The sequence below is a fragment of the Notolepis coatsorum genome (assembly GCF_963971535.1).
Source record: "Notolepis coatsorum genome assembly, chromosome: 9".
NCBI lineage: Eukaryota > Metazoa > Chordata > Actinopteri > Aulopiformes > Paralepididae > Notolepis > Notolepis coatsorum.
The window spans coordinates 136,424,059-136,448,105 of record NC_140173.1 but is presented as its reverse complement, the minus strand read 5'-3'; the positions used below and the strand labels follow the sequence as shown (position 1 = coordinate 136,448,105).

General features: G+C 43.5%; 1 protein-coding gene across 8 annotated transcripts in view; it reads left to right on the top strand.

The window, feature by feature from the left end:
• The window catches only part of LOC311234327 (pleckstrin homology domain-containing family A member 1-like), a 49,585-nt gene that overhangs the window by 22,668 nt on the left and 2,870 nt on the right, over nt 1–24,047 (top strand). For 2 of the 8 annotated variants that reach the window (XM_084321466.1, XM_084321473.1), the window contains 7 exons: nt 4,864–4,961; nt 5,915–6,046; nt 13,645–13,785; nt 15,439–15,507; nt 19,778–19,842; nt 20,200–20,263; nt 20,697–20,786. In XM_084321466.1, coding sequence (XP_084177592.1) covers nt 4,864–4,961; nt 5,915–6,046; nt 13,645–13,785; nt 15,439–15,507; nt 19,778–19,842; nt 20,200–20,263; nt 20,697–20,786 — 659 coding nt within the window. Of the gene's footprint in view, nt 1–4,863; nt 4,962–5,914; nt 6,047–13,644; nt 13,786–15,438; nt 15,508–19,777; nt 19,843–20,199; nt 20,264–20,696; nt 20,787–21,420; nt 21,495–23,242; nt 23,580–24,047 lie in introns of those variants that run through there. The other 6 variants (XM_084321471.1, XM_084321469.1, XM_084321470.1 and 3 more) reach the window with 6 other exon arrangements.

The window sequence follows — 24,047 nt, the reverse complement described above, 5'->3', positions numbered from 1 at the left end:
GAAGTCTGTGAGCCTGCAAATCCCCCAGACAATAGGACTGAGCCTGTAAGTCCCCCAGACAATGGGACTCGGCCATCTACTGTCTCCTACTGTACGGTGTATGGTTCAACATTCACTCTGACCCCTCTGGTGACATGCATACTTATACGCGTTTGTAGTCAATCTGGTGCACTTTGAGAGCAAAATAAAGAGGCTAGATCTATGATGAACTTTGTGCTCAAAACACAAAATCGACTAGACTAGTGCCTCCCAATCCTCTCCTCGAAGCACCCCAGCCGTTCAATGTATTTGTTAAATTCCACCACCAGCACACCTGATTCAACTTAACTAGCCCTTTATTAGTTGAATCAGGTGTGCTGGTGGTGGAATTTAACAAATACATGGAACGGCTGGGGTGTCTCGAGGAGAGGTTTGGGAACCACTGGACTAGAGCATACATTTGAGCCATCAAAGAAATGAAGCAAAAGTGGTTACCTGTGTTGAACTGGTTTATTTTTTAGAAAGTAAAAAATATAGTGAATTACTATTACGACTACTACCACTGCCAATACTACTGATACATCCCTATTGGCAAACTTTATATTTAAAAAAGATTGTAAAAAAAATATATATAATCTATATATTTTTTTATTACATTTTTTTTGTTCATTATACAACTGGCGGGACTATTTAGACTGTGGTGGGCCGCCACACTCTAGGTAATTAATGGGAAACCCTGATTCTCCTACCTGTATCTCCCCTCCCCCATTCTGCTTTTACACCTACATTTCCCCAAGGGGTTTATTAAAGGAACACTTGACTTGATTTGAAATGGCAATTCTAAAACCCACTTGATCGATATACTGACATATTTTATAATACCTCATATTTGCGAATGCAACAGCGTTCACCCTGATGTAAACAAAACAAGTCATTGATAAGCGACGGCCATATTAGACACATAGCCATAATTTAAGATATAGTTTATGCATTCGCAAATATGAGAGCTCTGTCATTGAAGGCGCTTGTCGCGGCTCAGTGGCCAATCAGAGGAACCCGGAAACCGAACAGCGTTGTAGAAGGCATAGACGCCACCCGATCCCCACCCATCAATTTCCCACCCCCTAATACTGCCAATGTGTATTAGTACGGACGACCAGCTAAACTGAAAGCAATGTGGATCGCTGGGCTCGAACAGGCGAACCCAGCGTCTCCTGTATTCGTGGTGAGCTCCTTGCCCACTGCACCACGTAGCCGCCCTCACTGTCCTTGGTTTTTGACCTTATGCGGTCCATATACTAACTCAAAAGAAACAAAGACTGTTGCATAAACATTAGCCATCGTCCGCCACGCCTGGTCAGCCATTGAGGAACAAGCCCCCTCATTCCCTGTTATTGTTTACCAGCGGCCCCTCCCCTTTTCACATTCAATTGCAGGAAGCACTAGTGTGTGACATGCAGTTGACTACCCTGGTCGTTTGCGTGCACGTGTTCCCATGTTGAGGTTTTGACAGGATACAGACAACCGGAACCCAATTCAGAAAAGTGTGGGTATTTTTAAACTGCCGAAGATTGTCGTACTTCCAGATGTTATTTTTAACAGTGGGGAGAAAAAAAGGGAAAGAGTTTCTGACTGTCAAGTCTATGATTCATGGGCGTGTGTGTGAGCATGTGGTCTGTGCGACGTGGAATGCATGTGACAAGAGACCGACTGTTTGTCCGTGTGCGTGCATGCGTGGGTTTATGCGTGCGATTTTAAAAGTCGCTGCTTCGCGGTGTGACTCAGCGACACAGTTATTTTTGCCAGTGTTTCTGGTTCCAGATGTGACTCGGATCTCTCTCACTCACCTCACTCGCTCGCTCACTCACTCACTCACTCACTCACTCACTCACTCACTCACTCACTCACTCACTCACTCACTCACTCACTCACTCACTCACTCACTCACTCACTCACTCACTCACTCACACACTCACACACTCACACACTCACACACTCACACACTCTCACACACACACACACACACACTCAGAATATTGCTCCCAGACAACCCCACTACTACCACTAGTCCCCATATTCTACCCCTGGAAATACCCAGTAGTCACTCTCATTTACATTTACATTTAGTCATTTAGCTGACGCTTTTATCCAAAGCGACTTACAAGTTCTGTACGACAGGTCATCAGGAAGGGTACAACTCTATCAGCTGAGTAACACTATTCATCAAAGTGTTGCGTGTTACAGTGTAGGTTAGTTTATTAGGACAACATGACAGTAAGGTTAGTTAGGGTTAGATTTATTTTTTTATTATTTCAGATAATTGTTGAAGAAGTGCGTCTTTAGTCGACGGCGAACGATTGGACGGGATTCGGCTGTCCTAACTGGGGTGGGTAGTTCATTCCACCATTGTGGGGCAAGGACTGAGAAAAGGCAGCTTCTCCTTGATGACCCTCCCGGAGCTTGGATAGGAGTAGGTCTGAGACGGCCAGAAGATGCAGAGCGTAAGGGTCTTGAGGGTGTGTAGTTAGAGACCATTGACCCGGAGGTAGGCGGGAGCGGTTCCCTTTGCCGCACGGTATGCTAGGTCGAGGGCCTTGAAGCGGATACGTGCATCAATGGGGAGTCAGTGCAGTACATACAGTACATGATTTTAAACTATACCGTCATAAGCTGTTGAAATCACGCTTCTCTCAGAGACCTTGAACTCACTCATGTTACTATGGCTTAACATTTTGAATGGTATATGTGGTGGATACCAAATTGTCTGCTTAAAATTCTAAACCTCTAAACAAAGCCAATGTTCAAACTCTCAGTGGTGTGAATTTGCCAACGTCGGCCTTCTGAGCCAGTTAGCTAGAATCTCATTGACCGGGGAGGGAAACACTGCAAATCACTTTGCATGATTCTAAGAGCCGAGGCAGAATCGGTCGTCGAAGACACACACACACACACACACACACACACACACATGCAGACACACGCACACGCACACACACACATAAAGAGAATGAGGAAGAATGATCTCCATTGTGCCACGAAGTTGAAGCTCTCTGCCCCTATTCGCAGCTCGCCCCAGCTTGACTTACCAGTTAAGCTGTAACGTAATTTATTCCAACGTTGGGAGAAAGGAGAGGGGGCAGGACTGCAGATGGGGAGACGGGTCGGGATGGGGGAGATGGATGGAAGGGTTGAGGCTCGAGGAGAATGAGACATGAGTGCTTTCGGTGCCTGAATTGCCGATTCACAACTAATCGGGGTTTGACCCAGAAACGGCTCTGTGATTGATAATGTGAGCACGTGCCGTCAGCCTTGACGGTGGTAGTGGATGGATGCCGCCTGGAGCAGGCTGCTCGTCCGCTGGGAGAGAGGGGGTCGTCTTGTAGTGGTGATTGATTGATTCATTGAAAACTTGAATTAACAGATTGCAGAATGGGTACATTACAGTACAACTCGATACACACAATTGTTAACACTTTGGGTGCCAAAGACTAGAAGTCGTTTCTGGGTCGTTATTCCTTTTTTTTCTCGATATTTTTATTCGTTATCATACCACCTGTTGTACCATATGGAATGAGTCTGAGGTCCCCAAGGTGCAATACCGGCTGCATCCCGCTAGACGGCGGTATCAAGCAACCTTGTATCTTTCTCTGTGGGACGGCCAAACATCTCCGGTTTCATGTTTCCTTGTCGGGCGAGGGCAGCCGGTCTGCCGGTTCCATCGAAGTGCGTCAAATAACCCCGATCCATATGTTGTGGTGGATTATGCCGTGGGCCAAATGGGCATTGGATGTACCAGATGGCGATCAAACAATTGGAATATTATTTTTGGAATACTCCCGATCACAGGTAAGAATGATCTGACGTAAATCCTAGCTTGATCCTGCAATGCTTTACACCGATCGGGCTGATACGCATTTTTAGTGTTCAATGCGAATGCCGTTACTGACAATCGAATAATCACAAACGACCCCCCCCCCCCCCTTTCATACATTCATGATGGAACATAATACCTATGATATAGATTGGATTTCGGGATAGTAGCGTATACAGGCAAGAAATGGCAACGTCTATAGTGCAATGGACATATAGGGCTCTAACTCAGCATTTCATGAATTACCCTAGACCGCTCTAAAACATACTTATATTCACCACGGTATAACACGGGAACGTATCGGTGGAACAATTCATTATTTTTCACATATTGAACGATAGATAGGAGATGTCAAATGGGCCATAGTATTGTATCCATAGCTAAATATAGAATATAGCAAGGTGACCGTTCCCTATCTATCTAGTGGTGGCCTCGCTACAGACGGCTTCGTCTAATAGCTGGCACTCAAAGTGTTAAGGGGATGCAGACCAGAGAAAGACTTTCGTCTTATTTACATCAGGGTCCCCCGTTTTCAATTCATAATGACATTTATGACATACACAACATACAGATATAAAAATCTAATCTAGTCATCTAATCTAACCATGACATTTATGACATACATGACATACAGATATACAGTACTGATGTGGGGAGAGCGTGTGGGCTCTTATTTTTCCGCTCCCTGGAACATCCATGGTTAATGGAGTAGTGCTCTGGATATGCCCTGTCCTATTAGCTACAGCAGACAGCCCACTCGGTCAATACCCACTCTCGCTCCTAGTGATCCTCGTCTCTCTACAACTACTAGACCTAACGAGATAAATAAATTAAATGGCTCCCTAGCCCCCCCTCCCAGTTGGACCGCGCATTGTCATTTTTTTTACGACATTGCTGCAGGTATGAAACGGAATATTTTGATATGCAAACGAACATGGAATGCTTGAAACTCAAACGTATTTATCACTCGCTTCTCATTCGGTGCTTTTCTCTTTTCCGTTCTCTTGTCTCAGTCATCAACGCGGGGATGAGGAAGTTCTTCCTGCAGGCCAATGATCAGCAGGACCTGGTGGACTGGGTCACCTCGCTCAACAAGGCCACCAAGATCACGGTGAGAGACACACACACACACACACACACACACACACACACACACACACACACACACAAACAAACCTATAAACTAGGGATGTCCGATATTATCGGCCTACCGATATTATCGGCCGATATCGGCATTAAAATGTGATATCGGAAAATCTCGGTATCTGTTTTCAAAAAAAAAAAAAAAATGTTTTACATTTCTATAACCTTTATTTACCCAGGCAAGCAAGTAAGAACAAATTCTGATTTTATTTATTGTCAAAAGTATGCATAATGTTGTGTTAATTCCACAACAAGAGATATGTAATGTTAATTACCTGAAATTTGTAAATTTTTTGGGGGGGGGGGGGGGGGGGGGACCCTGCATATATCTGTATCGGTTGATATCGGAAATTAAGAGTTGGACAATATCGGTATATCGGTATCGGTAAAAAAGCCAATATCGAGCATCCCTACTATAAACCCACCAAGCTTATCCCCTTTCAGCCATGCTAATCTGTTACCGAGGTTAGTCGAAATCCACGAAACGACTATTGTTTCTTTGTCTCCTGTGGAAGTGACTGTGTAGAGCTGTCGCAGCGCTGAGATGGCAGTGAATCAGAGCATGAGTAACAGGATGCTGTATTGTTGTGCCGAGAGTGACCAGGGTTTGAGTGGAGGGGGACGTAGCCTGTAAGGAAATGGCTCGAAGAAGATGGACATCTTGTGAAGTTATAGCGTAGTCAACTTTGACCCATAGAGAGGTTAGGTTACTGCCTGTGTGTTAAACAAAGGAGGTAGCAGTGGAAGACTTTTATTATTCTCCGGAAAACGGTCCCACAAACGTAACATTTTCTAGATGGTGTATATTTCCTCTTTTTTTAACATCCGTGTGATCGTGATACATTTTCAAATTTACCAAATGTTGGCCTAAGTTAGTGTGTGTGTATGTGTTTGTGTTTGTGTTTGTGTGTTGCCCTGAAGGTGCCAAAGTCATGTGATAGCCAGCAGAACTTGGAGAACCAGAAGGCCTTGCTCGATGTCGTAGGGCCCAAGAAACAGATCTCCTACAAGACTGAGATCATTGGAGGAGTCCCAATCATCACCCAGACACAGGTACATAGGAACACACACACGCCTTATACTATCAGTGTTCCTTCCTTACATATGTCTGTCTGAATATATTACAAATGTTCCATTAAAAAGGATGGCATTTTAATCCCTTCTGAACCTGAACTGACTGCGTTCCTTCAGTGTTCTTATTTATGCTATTCTTGTTTTTTTTATATCAAATATTTGTAATTTATATTTAATTCAATCATATACACAACAGGTAACAACTAGGGCTATTAATCGATTAAACTTGACAGCCCTAGAAAACAACACATAACAACACACAGGCCATATCAACCAACAAACAAACCCCTCCCACAGGACTTTCGTAAAAAGCCACCCCGGGCATGCCCACCACAAGCAGCCGCGAGCACAAGCCAGTGCCACATGTCTCCCAGAAGAAGAACCGCATCACCAACCCTGCCAAACTCATGCCCCCTAGCCAATCATGGACATATCTCCACTAAAAACATTTATTTGGGCCAAAAATAACTGTAGAAGATGATGGCTGCACCCAGAGCACCGTTCACCGGCCTAAAATGTCCATCCCTCATGGCAGGGGGCCTAGAAATGTCCACACCCTAATGAAGGGCTGTAAGCAAAACAGCGCGAGGGTTCAAGGACCTCCCTGCGCACCAAGATTACTGCCAACAGTGGCTAAAGTAGCGACTTTATAGTTTCAACAGCATTAGCTAAAACTGTTACATTTTCTTTTTTTGCCCCATGTATCCGTGCAACAGACTTCCATATAAATTATATCCAAATAGGTAGAGGGGGGGGGGGAGATAATCGTGAAAGTTAGAATTTGACTACGCCCACTTGGGAAATGATTAACCTCTTCCGCCTGTGTGGTCCGTCGGGCGGACTGCAAATGACATCTGGTCATAAATCAATATCTCTAGATTGTTCTACAAAAGTAGCGTTTTTATTTTCAAACGTATTCAAGTATAAACATCATAACCAAGTATTAGATAGCAAGTATTAGGTATATATCTCGTAAACTACATTTATATTGATTCAAATGGTGATTTACATTGGATGTTTACTGTTAATGCTTATGTGTCTAATTTTAAGTTATGTTTAAAAAATAATTAAAAAAAATAAAATGCAAAAAACATCATAACCATGTCAGCATTTATAATGTATATTATCATCAATAAGTTAGTTTAGGAATAGGTTAAAGTATTATTCGATTTTCCTTTTCGAAATGTCTTTGTTTTGCGAGATTTATTTATTTAATTTTTTCCCAGACCATTTTGGAAAACCTTGAACCATGGGAATTGTAGTTTGTTTGCGGCCATTTTGTAGCGGACATCCACAGCTCTGGATCTGCGTTGGAATACAGGAATACACTTCCTGAAAGGATCTATGGGGCTCAAGGTTCATACTTCTGAATGCATTTTTTTAATGACTCTTATTATTCGGGATAATATACCACAAAACGTAACGTTATTGACAAATATTGAAACGTAGTTAGTTTCTCTTCCCTATTGTTAGCATGCAGCAACAATTGGACCTGAAATTAGTTTTAAAACGGTTGCACCATGGTGAAAATAAAAAAGTACAGTAGATTACAGTAGATTTCATTATCTGTTCTTATTAGGGGTGTAACGATGCAACCTCACAACGATTAATTTCGATTACGATTATTCTGGCAACGATTCAATGCATCATGAAATCTCATCATTTGACCACGATTCGATACATTTTCGATACATTTTCTCAGTTTTATCAGTTAATTCCCCAAAAAAAATTTAATACACAAATGTGGCTGGGTGGCGCAGCGGAGATTGTGCTCGTCACCAATGCAAGAGACTCCGGTCTCGAATCCGGGTGTCGGCATTGCCTCCGGCTTGGACCGGCCGTCATACTGGCTCAATTGGCAGAGCCAGCGGGTGGAAGTCGATGGGTGTGTTAGATCCTGATCAATCTGGCCAGTATCACGTCTTCGTCTGTTTGGCCCTCCATCCAATTCCTCTGCGTTGTGTCATTTTAATGGTCCTGACGTCTCCGACAACTGGCTGATAAGATCCTTATCTCTCCCCGTTAGTACCATCCGCAAACCATAATAATTCTCCACCTCCGTAAGAATTCGACACTTCGACAACGTGAAATACCTTACAAGGAAAAGCGTGGTTTTATTTGATAAACAGAAACCTCAGCTCAGATGTTAACAGATTGTATTGTCCTTGAAGAGTCTATTCTAATGATCTTTCGGTGTGTCCAGTCTATCTAATGATCTTTCGGTGTGTTCAGTCTATTCAGTTCACTGGTGGTCAGGCCTGGTCTTTAGCCTAACCCTCCTCGCGTTAGCCGAAGCTAATGATGATGTGGCATTCTTCCCCCCCCCCCTCCATGATAAGAGGAGAGAGAGTCTCTTCTGGTTTCTTCCCTCTTAGTCTCAGTCAGATTTTAGTCTGCCATACACCCGGAAACACCGTTCGACTTATAGATGTTCGTCGTCGCAACGACGGCCCCGCCTTCTGGTTGTCATGCGACGTGTTGTCATGACAACTGCGTTAATAACCTTTACACACATTTCACGTTTCATTAAGATGAACCTCTCTCCCTCCTGCTCTGGGAGACACTCGCTCTTATCTCAGATGTTCTTACAAGGAATGTCAACAAACACCCTCGCTGGCAGTGTATTCAATCCACTGGTCACCGTTCTATCACCGTCTTCCATGCACATTTCGATCTCACCGTTTTAGCTGTGGTCACCTCCCCCCAATCTATACATCACATACATTGAAAAAGCACCCCAAATGGGGTGGTAATTTGGATGTTGTGGACAGTGACTCCTACAGGTCGGTTGGGGGACGCCTGCACAGCAGAGACAGGAAGTGGCGGGGGTAGTGTGAGCCTCCCATGCGTTACACCTCGCCAATGAGAGTCCGCGCTGGCAGGTGAAAAGATGTGACAGGCTGCCTCCTTGTGTACCGGAGGGGACACATGATGCAAGGCTTCTATCCTCCCTACAACCGACCAGTGGGGGGGCATAGTCGAGCAACGTTCAAGACAGGGGAGGGGAGAATTGGAAACACGAAATTGGGATGGGAGAAAAATAGAAAATAAGGAGAAAAAGTGGATACAAAAATGTGGCTGGTTCACTCGGCATGAATGGACTATAGGACAATAAAAACAATACACACAAAAAAATAACATAAAAAGAAAAGAAAAAATGATTAATTTAGATTATAATCTATTCTAACATTTTCAAATCGATGCAGTTGAATCGTCACATTAGAATCGATGCATTTTGATTAATCGATGCATCGTTACACCCCTAGTTCTTATGCACGCCTGGTGATACTAAATCCAAATTGAACTCTGCCATTTGAAAGATAATATACCGTAAATCCTCAAATATAGGACGGGTCTTGTATTTACCTCAGCTGCAAAGAGCACCAGGCCTTTATTAGAGAGAGGCTTATATAAGAGGCAGGCCTTAATTTCTAAAAATGACACTCATGGACATAATCCTAGGGCTGGGCGATATGACGATATTATATAAATATCGGGTACAGTTCATTAACGATACACTTTTTAAACGTATCGTGGATATCGTGATGTTTTGCCCAAGAGGCTTGTGTCGCGTCAATCTGGTCCACACGTTGACACTTTTGAACAGCGCCGCCCCACACACACACTACTGCATCAAAAGTTACTACTTATGATAACAAAGGCATTCGTTTTGTGGCATTAACGTTATATAGTTACACTTTCAATAACATCAGCGTATTTACATAGCAACGACCGAGGTCGACCTAGATATAGCAAGCATTAGTCGTTCATATCTCAGCCCGTGCTGACTCCGTTGTGCCCATTCTGCGGTCTGTTAATAACGTTTTCAATCAGACAGATGTATGGAAAGGCTTTTATTATAACATCCGTTGCAGTAAAATCATTATGCCTCCAGTCGTTTAGTCCTCCTGCGGAGCTAAAAGCTAAACGTCGGCCGCGGCGAGCTACCGCTGCCATTGTTATTGTCATTGAGCTCTCCAATGGCGGAAGTAAAAAATGAATACGCGCTTGCCGATTGGTGCTAAGAACAGCAGGGCGGGTGCAAGCGATGTGACGTAATTGGCAGACGCGACTGTCAATCAAAATGATTCTGTTTGCCGACTGAATGAATGAGAACGTTATTAACAGATTGCAGCATGGGTACAATACAGTACAGCTCAATACAACAACAGTCAACAGTGGACTGGAGGATGCAGACCAGAGAAAGACTTTCGTCTTGTTTACATCAGGGTCCCCCATTTTCAATTCATCATATTTCATATCTAAATCATATAATATCTCATTGCTAAATATATGCAATATATAATCTAATAATCCAATAATCTAAATCTAATATATAATATAAAAATGCTAAATGCATGGGTATTTTATTTTGTCTTTAATGTTAGCTTGCAAACTCAAATACTGTCTTGGTAAGCCTCATAATGAATTGTTTGGGGAAAAAAAGAAAAACATCGTGATGCGTATCGTGTATCGCCGAAAGGTCAGAAAATATCGTGATATCATATTTAGGCCATATCGCCCAGCCCTACATAATCCCTTTATTTTCAGACTTTGCTCTGTTTATTCTATTTTTTAATACGTACATTGTCTGTCTACATTTATTTAGACTAGCATTGGTATTTAAATATTGAGTGCAGTTGAGGTGGATTAACGTAATTCACACACTGAAGTTGGAACGGTCTATAGGTTGCAGGGTCCACACTGACCATTTTGCGTGTTGTACCTTCTCGACTACTATCTTGTTGATAACATGCAGGCAATAGCTTTAGCTACTAACGCTATCATAGCATCATGATCTGTAATGTGTCAACTGGACAACGCCAGCCTCGCCTGCCAATGCCATATAGATGGCGAACGTTGACGTTTGCAAACTAAGTCAACGTCATCCAGATGACACCACATATCTAGATATTATGACAACGTTAGCTAGCGCTAAAGCTAATGCCAACCAGAGGGAAACGTTAAAAAACAATCCGAGAATTCTCGTGATGGGCATTCAACCCGCGGGCTGATAACTCGAGAAATCTTGTGATGGGCATTCAATGTGTTAAAGGAGTAGGCAACACTCTAATATACTTTTATCACATTTCAGAATGTTGAGGGACAAATGGATAGATTATCAAACATGTTTGAAATAGTTTCGGGACTCCTACAACCTTAGAATTGTTTTCTAATCACGATTGTGTGTAAACTTGCATGTCTTAATAATAAAAAAAAATATATATACAGGTATATATATATATATTAGTGCTGTCGGGCGATAAAAATGTATCTAATTAATTACAGGATTTGTAATTAATTAATCTAATTAATCGCATTTTAATCGCATAACCATTTTAGGCCTGATATTTTATATTCTATAATCCTATTTCAAATTGCATGTATCCGGATGGCAGAATTCAGTACTACAAAACCTTCTGTTTAATCGGCTTCCATTTATTAATTTGCTTAGATTTTTCAGGTCTGGTCAATTTTAGCATGGTGTTATTCACAGTCAAAGATAAAAAAAAAAATTTATTGAATTGATATTCTCATTTCGTTCATTACAATTTACTCAAGCCTAGTAACAGATAGGGGTGCACCGATATATCGGTCGGGTATCGGTATCGGCCGATAAGTGCCTTGTTGACTGCTATCGGCCTATCGGCCGATAAGCTCAAATGTGCCGATAGCAGTCGCCGATAAATAACCCATCAATTTGTGTAGCGTCAAAAGGCAAAAAAAAAAAAGTTCACTCGCGACCTACCTGCACAACGCCCGCCGTCCCCCACACACACACACAAGCTACTGCATCAAAGTAACTACTTATGATTAACAAGGCATTCGTTTTGTGGCATTAACGTTATATAGTTAGTGTTACACGGACAATAACATCAGCATATTATTATTACCCATAGCAGCAAGGCATTACTCCGAGTCCGTTCATAGCTCAGTTCCATTCCGTTGCTCATTCCGTACCCAACTACCCACTACTAGTTAGTTAGCACCATCCAGGCATCAACGTGAGCTCCCGGTACGGTAGCTAGTTAGTTAGCACCATCCAGGCATCAACGTGAGCTCCCGGTACGGTAGCTAGTTAGTTAGCACCATCCAGGCATCAACGTGAGCTCCCGGTACGGTAGCTAGTTAGTTAGCACCATCCAGGCATCAACGTGAGCTCCCGGTACGGTAGCTAGTTAGTTAGCACCATCCAGGCATCAACGTGAGCTCCCGGTACGGTAGCTAGTTAGTTAATAACGTTATATAGTTAGTGTTACACGTTCAATATAACATCAGCATATTATTTACCCGAACACAGCAAGTAAGCAAGGCCAGTTCCATTCCGTTGCTCATTCCGTACCAAACTACCCATTCTGCAATCTGTTAATAAAGTTTTCAACCAGACAAATGTATAGAAAGGCTTTGTTTTATTATAACATTTGTTGCAGTAAAATCATTGTCTCATTTGGTCATGCTGTGGAGCGCTGGTCGGCGGGCCGGGCAGCTAAGGTATTAGCTACGTTAAGTTTGTTGTGATGTGCTCTCAAGTGAGTCGCAAGCAGATCAATGGCGGCATGCCCGAAAGTAGAAAATGAATAAACGCTTGCCGATTGGTGGTAAGAACAGCAGGAGGTGGGTGCTAGCGGTGTGGCGTAATTGGCCGAATCGACTGTCAATCAAAATGGTTCCATTGCATTGGTTGAAAGCTCTGGTTGAGAGAATAGTATCCCGCTGCAGGCCGCCAGAATGGTTCCATTGCATTGGTTGAAAGCTCTGGTTGAGAAAATAGTATCCCTCTGCAGGCCGCCAGACGATACTGGGAGAGAGATAGTGATACCATAAACATATTTCTTGATGTTTCCTTTTTTTAAGTAAGTAAAGAGGCCTACAAATACAAACATACACATACAAATATACAGTAGTTTCATAAAAAAAATTAAAAAGAAATTAAAAAAGAATTAAACTTTTTTACAAATACTTATATACAAATATACAAATATCGGTATCGGTATCGGCCGATAGTGTTAGTTGAACAATCGGTATCGGTGGCCAATTTTCATATCAGTGCATCCCTAGTAACAGACACAGTATTTCTGACACTGGGAATACATTCCCTGAGATCCATAGATGTCCCTAGAATCAGATACCAAGAACATGCAAATGACCCATTTATAAAAAAAAAAAAAAGTTTGTAAATGTTTATTCTACGTTCTTATGGAATGAATGAGATAATATTTTTTTTTTTATTTTTTTTTAATTTATTTTTAGTTAATTTTCATAACGCGATAATTTGCTGTGTAATTAATTAATCTAATTAACGCGATAAACTGACAGCCCTAATATATATATATATATATATATATATATATATATATATATATATATATATATATATTAAATACAAGTGTGGTACCACCGCATCCCGCGGTGATTAACCACACACAACCGCGGTGAGAAAATGTCATACCGCGACAGCCCTATTTCCAATGTAAACAAACATATTACAGCCCCAAAATACAGGTTCGCAGATGCATTTGAAATGTTACATAGACATTTCTGTGGATTTGATCTTAAATGATTGCTTCTCCCTCCAGCAGGAAGGGGGCGAAGTCGTGGAGGAGCCTGAGCGGGAGGCCCTTCGTCGCTCTCACAGCCAGCTGCCTTACTTCCTGGGCAGGCCGGCGCAGGAGCAGACGGTCATCAAATCTGGCTACTGCGTGAAGCAGGGAGCTGTGGTGAGTTCCCCGGGGCGCTGGGATGGGCGTGAGTCATCGCCGTTTTAACACAACTTGAGTGGTTTTTGAGGGTGCTCGATTTTTTTTTATCACCAGAAACTATTTTGTGCCACTGAAACAGAAATGTTGTTTGTTACAGGAAGTCAACACTGATCAGCTCAGCTGTAGGGCTGGGTATCGCCACTGATTTCCCGAATCTATTCGATTCGATTCACAAGGTCCCGAATCTATTGGATTTCTGATTAAATTCTATTAAATTCTATACATTTTAATGGTTCAAGGAACCCTCTAACATGTTGCATTGTTAAAAATATCAATGTTTACATTAAGAATTTACTCTCCAGCAGTTACATGAATGCACTTTTTTGGAACATTGGCTTTTGCATATGTCACGTCTGGGTGATGTCTCAGTAAGTGGTTTCGTAGATTTGTTGTATTTCCACAATCATTATCGGTCTGTCGCTATAGCCAATGGAAATGCTAGAAATGGTCACGTGGGCTGGGAGAACTAATGGAAAATGCCTATCCCGAGGCCAAACTTAATTGCCGACCCCTGGTCTACACCCTCCCCAGACCGGCAGTGGGGCAATGCGCGCAATGACCAGGAAGGGAATTGGCATAATGACTAAATTGGGATGACATTTTTATATTTTATTTTTATATATATATATACTGTATATATATACATTTTTAAGATTGATCTTGGGATTTTATGAATCGCTAATTCAAATGAAGATTGATTCAGAATGGGGAAATCGATTTTTTTTAACCCAGCCCTAGTCAGCTGCAGAGCATGAGAGTGTACCGTGCAAACGTTGTTCCATTGAAAGCTAGCTTAGCGTTATCTAACACGGCAGTTTTTATTTGTGCATTTCCAAAATGTGCCAACAACATGTCACCCACTTTGCGTATTATTCATAGACTATTGATACGTACGGACATGCTGTTGCATGAGCAGATATAACTTTTACAGAGTGGAGGTTATGTAATTATTACAAATGGTATCTTGACTGTTTTGACTTGATGATACGCATTAAGCATCGGGTATATTGCTGTGCATTATGTCCGCGGAGCGAGACATAATAAAATCGGTTGTGTGTGTGATATATCATTATTGTTGCTGCCATGCATTTTAAGATGCATTCTAAAAATGTATTTCCCTAAACAATTTCTTGAGCACTACTCGAGTAATTCATGCGAGTACTCGATCTGGGAAAACATTACTATCTAAAGAATAGGAGCACTGCACTGGGCATGGTCATATGACCTGACCGGTGATCTCAGACCAGTATTATGATTATTAGAAGTTTTATGAACACAGCTTCTGATTGTGACATGGAAGGTACGAATGGAAAGGGGGGCATCCTGGTGGCATCCTGGTGGCTCAGTCTGCTAAGACACGAACGATGTCTCTGTTCTGTGTCGCGTGATGGGTTCAAATCCCAGTTCACACCGTCCATCTCTCCAGGCTCTTCTGTCTCGATCCACTGTAACTGTCTGAATAATCAAATCAAATTCTTGAGCGGTGGACTGTCATCGTTTTAATAAGAATGCTGTTTTTTCACATCGATAGTTAGAAATAGTATTTTTGTCCATAAATGTGTGTCCAAAAAGGTCTGAATATATATTTTTTCCCCCTCGTTTCTCCCCCAGATGAGGAACTGGAAGCGACGATACTTTCTACTGGAAGAAAACTCAATGAGTTACTTCAAGTCTGATCTGGTAATTCACTGATGAAGCTCTTCTATCTTAGTGACCGTACGCACAGCTCTGGTTCACCCACACAGGCTGATGCTGGATAGCACTCTGCTACAGCTCTGGTTCACCCACACAGGCTGATGCTGGATAGCACTCTGCTACAGCTCTGGTTCACCCACACAGGCTGATGCTGGATAGCACTCTGCTACAGCTCTGGTTCACCCACACAGGCTGATGCTGGATAGCACTCTGCTACAGCTCTGGTTCACCCACACAGGCTGATGCTGGATAGCACTCTGCTACAGCTCTGGTTCAGACACGTTTCCACCCGCAGGGCATGGAATCTAGTGCCTTTGCCTTGCATGTCCTTGCATGCATTTTCCCTCTGTTCTGCCCCAACACACACACACACACACACACACACACACACACACACACACACACACACACACACACACACACACACACACACACACAAAGCCTCCATTAGAAAGTGTTGGGAACATCCAGGACCTGTTCTTATCGTGGGTCTGCCCATATTTTTACACAGTCACGCGTCGTATGCCGCTTTTCTATCGTCGAGGGAACTTGAGGAACGTTCTATAAAGGAACCTCTTAGGACCTCTGAAAGTTCAGAGATGGGTTCTCCTTTATTTTTCCACTGTAATTCAAGCAGTGTGAAGGTTGGTAGAAGCGTAGACACAAAGTGACATTTAACGCCACCTACATTGTTTGGTACATGACGCAGTGGCAAGCATGGAAGAACCTCTTGTTGTAGTTAGTGTTCACGCTTTTCAGAATATGAGATGATATGGGATTTTCGTTATCGCTTTTATTTAAAAAAAAAAATTTACATGATCTTCATATATATTTTTTTATTATCCACTTTTATATTTTTCTCCCATTCCAATTTAGCCGTGCCAATTCTCCCCTCCCCTGTCTTGAATGTTGCTCGCATGTGCCCCCCACTGGCCGGTTGTAGGGAGGATAGAAGCCCATCACATGTCCCCTCCGATACATGTGTAGGCAGCCAGTCGCATCTTTTCACCTGCCAGCGCGGACTCTCATTTGGCGAGGAGTAACGTGTAGGAGGCTCACACTGCCCCCGCCATTTTCCTGTCTGCTGTGCAGGCGCCCCAACCGACCTGTAGGAGTCGCTGTTTACAACGTCCAGATTACCACCCATCGACTTCCCACCCGCTAACTCTGCCAATTGAGTTAGTATGACGGCCGGTCCAAGCCGGAGGCAACACCGACAGCCGGATTCGATACCGGTGTCTCGTGCGTTGGTGACGAGCGCAATGTCCGCTGCGCCTTTAGTAGCACCTACTGAGTTGCTCCAAATTGTAGTTCTGAGAACCTTGTAGAACTTCTCTGTTTACCATGGAAACTATTTTGGAACCTGTTAGCTCGGTTTGACCAGCATGGTTCACCACGGCAAGTTCTTACCCTGGAAAAGGGCCATTATTTGGTCATCAACAAGGCCCAAGGACACAGACTAAGGGCTAGATCCACAAAGAATGGATTGCACGGTGCAAGTTGCACCCTTACTTACAATTCATTATGAATTGAAAATGGAGGACCCTGATGTAAACAAGACGAAAGTCTTTCTCTGGTCTGCATCCCCTTAACAATTGTGTGTATTGAGCCGTACTGTATTGTACAGATTCTGCAATCTGTTAATAACATTTTCATTCAATCAATCAATCTGCGCTGTGATTGATTGAATGAAAATTCTATTTAAAGGCAATTTTGGCATGAACAAAATGATCAATAGTGACTTTCTTTCGGCAGAAATCTGTGCCTTAGTCATTTTCTGAACCTATTCAGACTGTCCTCTGTAATGTAGTCGGAACTCACTCGCTCTTATATGCAACCCGTGGTGCTGAAATTAAACAGTTTATTTTATAATTGTAGCCTGGAATTAATGGATACAAATAAACCATTGATAAACACAACATATTTTGCCACCCTTCTAGGCAGCAAAACAAACTGCATTATCTACAGTCTCTTTCATTTAGATTTGTAAGCAAGTGTTGGAATGCCGATCACATACAGTAGCTTTGTTTTTCTGTCCTGTTTCTCTCCATAATTGGTCCTGCCTGCTATATATTGGCTAAATAAGTATAACAGTTTCTCTTTTGTAAATGCAACCCGGAATTAATGGATATTAACAGGTTCAGCGCCAGAGGTCGCTGTGGGCGTATGGCCGTGTGTGCCAGTGCTGTAATGAATGGGGATACATGCCGGTGTTTGCAGTGCTAAAACTATATTAAATATTATAGCTATGGATCTAATAATATAGTCGATTGTCATTGAGTTTCTTCCGGTCAAGATGCAAAAAACAGATAATTCTTTCATCCATACATTTCCGTTTTATACCGTGGTGAGTATAGTTTTAGAGTAATTCTGTGTAATCCCAGGAAACGCCGCCAAACATCTTTTTACTGCATTTCACTATAAATCGTGCCATTCCTCGCCTGGATCAATAATCAATCTGAAATCAACGCTAGATTATCGGTATTATGTTTCAACATGCATGCATGAAAGGGGTTTCTATGCTTCGATCGTCACCAACGGAATACGTTACACTGTACATTACAGACACACGCTCCGATCGCAGGGAGGGAATTATCAGATCAATGCAAGATTGATAACATATAGCCCTTACCTTGTCTATGATGTACTGCAAAATGAATATTCCAATTCTCTGATCGCCATTCCAAGTACTGATCGCGATCGTGTTTCCAATGTAATCCAGCATTAAACATGAACAGGGGGGTGACCCTCGTCGATGCATCCGTTATAACCGCTTGCCCTGCCCGAGTAGTTAGACGCCGCACGCACGCCGCAGCTCGGCCCAGACACCAAGCCACATCGTTTAAAATGGAGTGCAATAGCGGCCGCAAGGCGTTTGGCGGCGGTATTGCACGTTTGCGATCTCAGACCCATTCCCAATGATAACAGCAGGCTGGATGGATGAATTATGAATGGAAATAGCGAATAAAAGAAATAATGACCAAAACCCGACTTTTCTCGGGTTTGACGCTCAAGCGATGGCGAGTTAACCCGACTTATGTCGGGTCTGGCGTCCATTGTGTTAATAAACCTTTGTTGATAAACGCATAACTAGGCCTAAATGGCTTGTACTGTCAAAAGGTTGCACCTGTCCTATGCTGAATTCTACCCCCTTTTTAAACCAGTAGGATATATATATATTTTTTTTTGTATCTACTTTTTATCCTTGTTTTTCTATTTTTCTCCCATCCCAATTTCGCCTCGCCAATTCTCCCTTCAATTATCCCCTCCCCTGTCTCGAACGTTGCTAGACTATCCCTCCCACTGGTCGGCTGCAGTGAGGACCAAGCCTTGCATCACGTGTCCCCTCCGGTACACGAGGAGGCAGCTGTCTCATCTTTTCACCTGAACAGCGCAATCTCTCAGTGGCGAGGAGTAACGCGTGGGAGGCTCATGCTGCCCCCGATACTTCCTGATTCTGCTGTACAGGCGCACCAACCGACCTGTAGGAGTCGCTGTCCACAACGTCCAATCCCCACCCACCGGCTTTCCCACCCTCTAACACTGCCAATTGTGTTAATATGAACGACCGGCCAGGCCGGTAGCAACGCAGAGAGCTGGGCTCGATACCAGCATCTCCTGTGTTATTGGCGAGCGCCTTGCCCACTGCGCCACTCAATCGCCCACCAGTAGGATAGTTCAACTTAATTGGCTAAATCATACCTGATCGGAAAAACGCATGGTAAACAGGAAGTGATCTGTTACTTGTAAGCTCTTTGTCCGATTTGCACCAAACTTGACAAATATATTTGTCCTACAATAGCAAAAAAAAATATTGGCCTCATGTTGGCAAGAAACTGAAAATGTTAACTACTTCTCAGCAGCTTGTCAGATCATGATGAAAGTTGACATGTGTTGTCACTACTTGATGTTCTACCATGGTTATCAATGCAAAAATGTAGCTCTCTCGAAAACCCATTAAACCTTGTGTGGCATCTAGTGAACATCATCTTTAGAAGTTGTGTAAATAATCAAACCCTTTGACCAGATTAGGGGCATGGTCAAAAGGTGTCATTGAGGAATTGTGTTTTGGGGATGTACCCTTTTGCTGCCACCAACCACATGAGTCTAATTTCCACGAGAGAAGTATTGATGATCGACTCCCCCTTGACTGCGTCATACAGATGAGCATGTGCAGCATAGGCATAGGTATGTGATGCTCTGTCTGTTCCGTGTGTTTGACGTGCTTTTCTTTTCCCCCTCCTTGTGTCTTCAGGAGAAGGAGCCTCTGCGGACGATCCCTCTGAAGGAAGTGCACAAAGTCCAGGAGTGCAAACAAAGGTGCTCGACAAGCCATCTTCTCCCTGTTGTTCAAGTTTAGTTTTTTAGTTTAGTTTACTCCGTTTATTTGATCAGGGACAGTGCATATCAATCAACAGTTATACATTTATAAATGAATACAAAAAAAAATTAAACTGTAAATATGCCAACATTAGCAGGGTTGCTAGTTTTCAGTTGTAGTCCCTGGGCTAGATGTTTAAGCCAGAAAGAAACATAAAAATAGAAGGACATTAAAGCTAATATAAAAACAATTTAAAACATATTCAAAAAGGCTGACATGTCAGTTAGTGAGCTATTCTGCTCAGTCTGTTGGGCGTCTATTGAACCTGTTTCTGTCGTCTTCTCCTCTCGTCTTAGTGACATTATGCTGAGGGATAACCTGTTTGAAGTCGTCACGACATCCAGGACTTTTTACATCCAGGTGAGTAGACGCATGCCTTTTGATTCCATGTTACCACGCCATGGTGTCATAAGATAAGATATTCCTTTATTAATCCCCTTGGGGAAATTCCAGTGACACACACATACAGCTCATCGTCTCATTAATAATGACGTATCACAATCATTAAATTTTTACAGTAACAACGGCACAACATAAATTCACACAGACATGTACATTTGTTGACACATGTCATCTACAGAATGCCTGAGACGCCATATGCGATAGTCGGCTGCAACAACAACAACAACAACAAAGTGGTTGAAAACAAAGCGTCGTCGCGCCAGGTGGCGGGAGGGAGGGAGGGAGGAGAAGATTCTCCAGAGAGAGGGGGCATGGACGGGGCGGGATCGGGAGAACGATTGCTTATCTCACCCCCCACCCCTTGTGTCTGTCTTTCTTTCTTTCTTTCCAGGCCGACAGTCCAGAGGAGATGCACAGCTGGATCAAGGCGGTGTCTGGAGCCATCGTGGCCCAGCGAGGTCCAGGGAGGTCTGCCGCCTCAGTACGTAAATCAGCACACTGTCGTCGCCCCCCCCCCCCCCCCCCCTCTCTCTGTTAACCCTCTCTTCTGTCGGGAACGGTTTGTGGCGCTCCGCCCTGTCTGTGACGCGAGTCGATAGTTAGAGCCCCGCGGGAAGCGGGCCTCCTGATACGAGTTTGTCCCGCCGAGGCCCCGAGTGTTGCGCACGCATGACGACCCACACAGCCACAGCCACAGACTCGGAACGTAACGCCGGAGTATAGCTAGTCCTAGAACACCGACTGCAAGAGGGCAGAGCACATAGTCCTCATGTAGGACATGCACCGTTACACTAGGATCCACGTCTCCTCTCCCGTCTCTCATCTGTCTGTCTCTTTCTGTCTCTTCTTTATCTAGACGCGCCTTTTCTCCCCGTGCGCATTCTTCGTCTCGCCCCCCCCCCCCCCCCCCCCCCACACTGTCCACACATCATCCTCTCCTCACATCCCCCCCCTCCTCTCACTACGATGTCCTGTCTTTCTCTCCTCACTCCTTGATTTTGATCTCATCAGATCTGATTCTATATTGTCCTCCTCCTCCTCCGGTCCCAGTGGGCGCCCCCCCCCCCCCCCCCCCCCCCCCTGCTCTAATCCAGCTTTGCACTGTGTTGTTGCAGATACGGCAGGGCAGACGGCTGTCCAACCCCTGTATACAGAGGTACACGTCCCGAATCAGGGAGTGCAGCAGCACGTATGTCCGCGTCTACACCCCCTCCTCCCCCCCCCTCCTCTTTTTCAACTAAAGCTCACCTTTTTATTTTATTTTATTTTTTTATATATTTTATGCTGTGTTTCCACTCACTGGCTGGCCCTTCTTTTTGGTTTTAAACAGTCACAGGAGCGGGTCGGAGCGGTCCCTCGTGAACCCATCCAGACCTCCTTTCTAAAAGAAAACACCCCTAATGTGTGTGTCTGTGTGTGTGTATATATACACACAATGTGTATATATTACTGTGACAAACCAAACTATATACAGTATGGCTCCCTCCACCCTCTGCTCCTCTCCTCTACTTATCTTCCTCCTCTGCTCTCCCTCTTCCTCTCCTTCACCTCGCCTCAAAAGTTCACTTCCATGAATTCACTCTGCTCTCCCACTCAGGCCCTGGGCAAAAGGGTAGTTATGTGTATATTAAGTTTAAAAATATTTGGTATGAAGTGAGCTTGACTTAGGCCACTGTGATCAAATAATAATAATAATGGTATAATAACGAGCATCTGGTCATCTTTTTGCCCTGGTCTGCTCTGAATACAGCTTCATAACAACCATAGATGTGTCTGCAGCCACTGCTTCCCGCCCACTTCCATAGTTTGGTTATGATACAGGCCTCACTGTTATCCAATATACCTCCATGTGTGAGTTCTGTAACACGCTAATATTCACACCTTTGGTGGGCAAATACTTGTACGTGTGTTAATCCGCATGTGCGCGCACACCCACATGCTGACTCGCCTTCTAGCTTCACAAACACACACACACACTGCACTACCTCTAGCTGAGCAGCTACGCCCTAAAACTTTGTTCCACAGACCCGTTCCCTATCTCCTCCTATCTGTATCACTTGGTGTGTGTCTCTCTCTCTTGTCTCCGTCTGTACCAGGGATGCTCGATATTGGCTTTTTTACCGATACCGATATTGTCCAACTCTTAATTTCCGATACCGATATCAACCGATACCGATATATGCAGGGTTCTCCCCCCCCCCCCAAAAAAACTGAATAATTTCAGGTAATTAACATTACATATCTCTTGTCGTGTAATTAACACAACATTATGCATACTTTGACAATAAATAAAATAATAATTTGTTCTTACTTGCTTGCCTGGGTAAATAAAGGTAAAATAAATGTAAAAAAAAAAAAAAAAAACGATACCGATATTTTCCGATAATCACATTTTTATGCCAATATCGGACATCCCTAGTCTGTACCCTTTCACCTTGTATTATCTTTCTGCAGTGTGTCTCTCTCTCTGTCTGTCCCCTTTCACCTTGTGTTCTCTCTGCAGTGTGTGTGTGTGTCTCTCTCTGGTCTCTCTGTCTGTCTCCTTTGACCTTGTGTTCTCTCTCTCTGCAGTGTGTGTGTGTGTGTCTCTCTTGTCTGTCTCCTTTGACCTTGTGTTCTCTCTCTGCAGTGCGATGCAGCTGTGTATCTGTCTTAGATGTGTGACCTCCTGCTTGTCTCTCCTGCTCCCACCTGTCCACTGCCTGTATGTCCACTCTCTCTCTCTGTCACACACTGACAAGACACTGGCTTCTGTATTTACAACTAAACAGTTTTTTTTTTATTATTACTGACTAAATACTTAATACTAAATATCTCATGGGTATTTCTAAATCAAACGTATTTATCGCAGGCATTCTCATACATTTTCCAGTGTTTTTTACGGCTGTCATTCCCTCTGCCGTTGTCTCTATTTTCTCCCCTTGTCTTTCCTTTCAGAGAGTGAAATCGGACAGTGATGTGTTGACTCTGAAAAAACGATCCCTGCCACAACCAACCACTGCTTCTTAAAAACCATCTGTCTTCTTCTTCTTCTGCCTACTCCTGCAACTACCAAGCTATAATCTGACGACACTGCTACTACTACTACTACTACTACTACTACTACTACTGCTGCTGCTGCTGCTACTACTATTACTACTACTACTACTTCTACTACTGTTACTACTACTACTACCACTACCACTGTTACTCTCTATCCCGGCTCCTCCCTTCAGCTTCCACCACTACAACCACTCCCCACATCTTTCAACACGTTGCTGCGGCTGCTCCAGGCCCTGTGCTGCTGCTGCTGCTGCGGAGTCTGTATTAACCCTTTTATTTCTAAGTGAGCTAATTTTGATGTACCTATTTTTCACTGTGCATGTGAAGCCTTATTAGACTGACTGTCTCTCTCTCTCTCCACCCTCTCTACCTCTTCTCTTTCTCTTTTCTCCCTCCCTCTTTTCTTTCTCTCTCCTCTCTTTCTCGTCCCTCTCTTTCCCCTTCTCTCTTTCCCTATCTCTCCCTCTCTCCCCCTCTTTCTCTCCCTTTCTTTATTTTTCTATCTTTCTCTCTCCTCTTTCTCATCCCTCTCTTTCCCCTTCTCTCTTTCCCTATCTCTCCCTCTCCCCCTCTTTCTTTCCCTCTCTTTGTCGCTCTCTCTCTCCTATCTTTCTCATCCCTCTTTCCCTATCTCTCCCTCTCTCCCCCTCTTTCTCTCCCTTTCTTTATTTTTCTATCTTTCTCTCTCCTCTTTCTCATC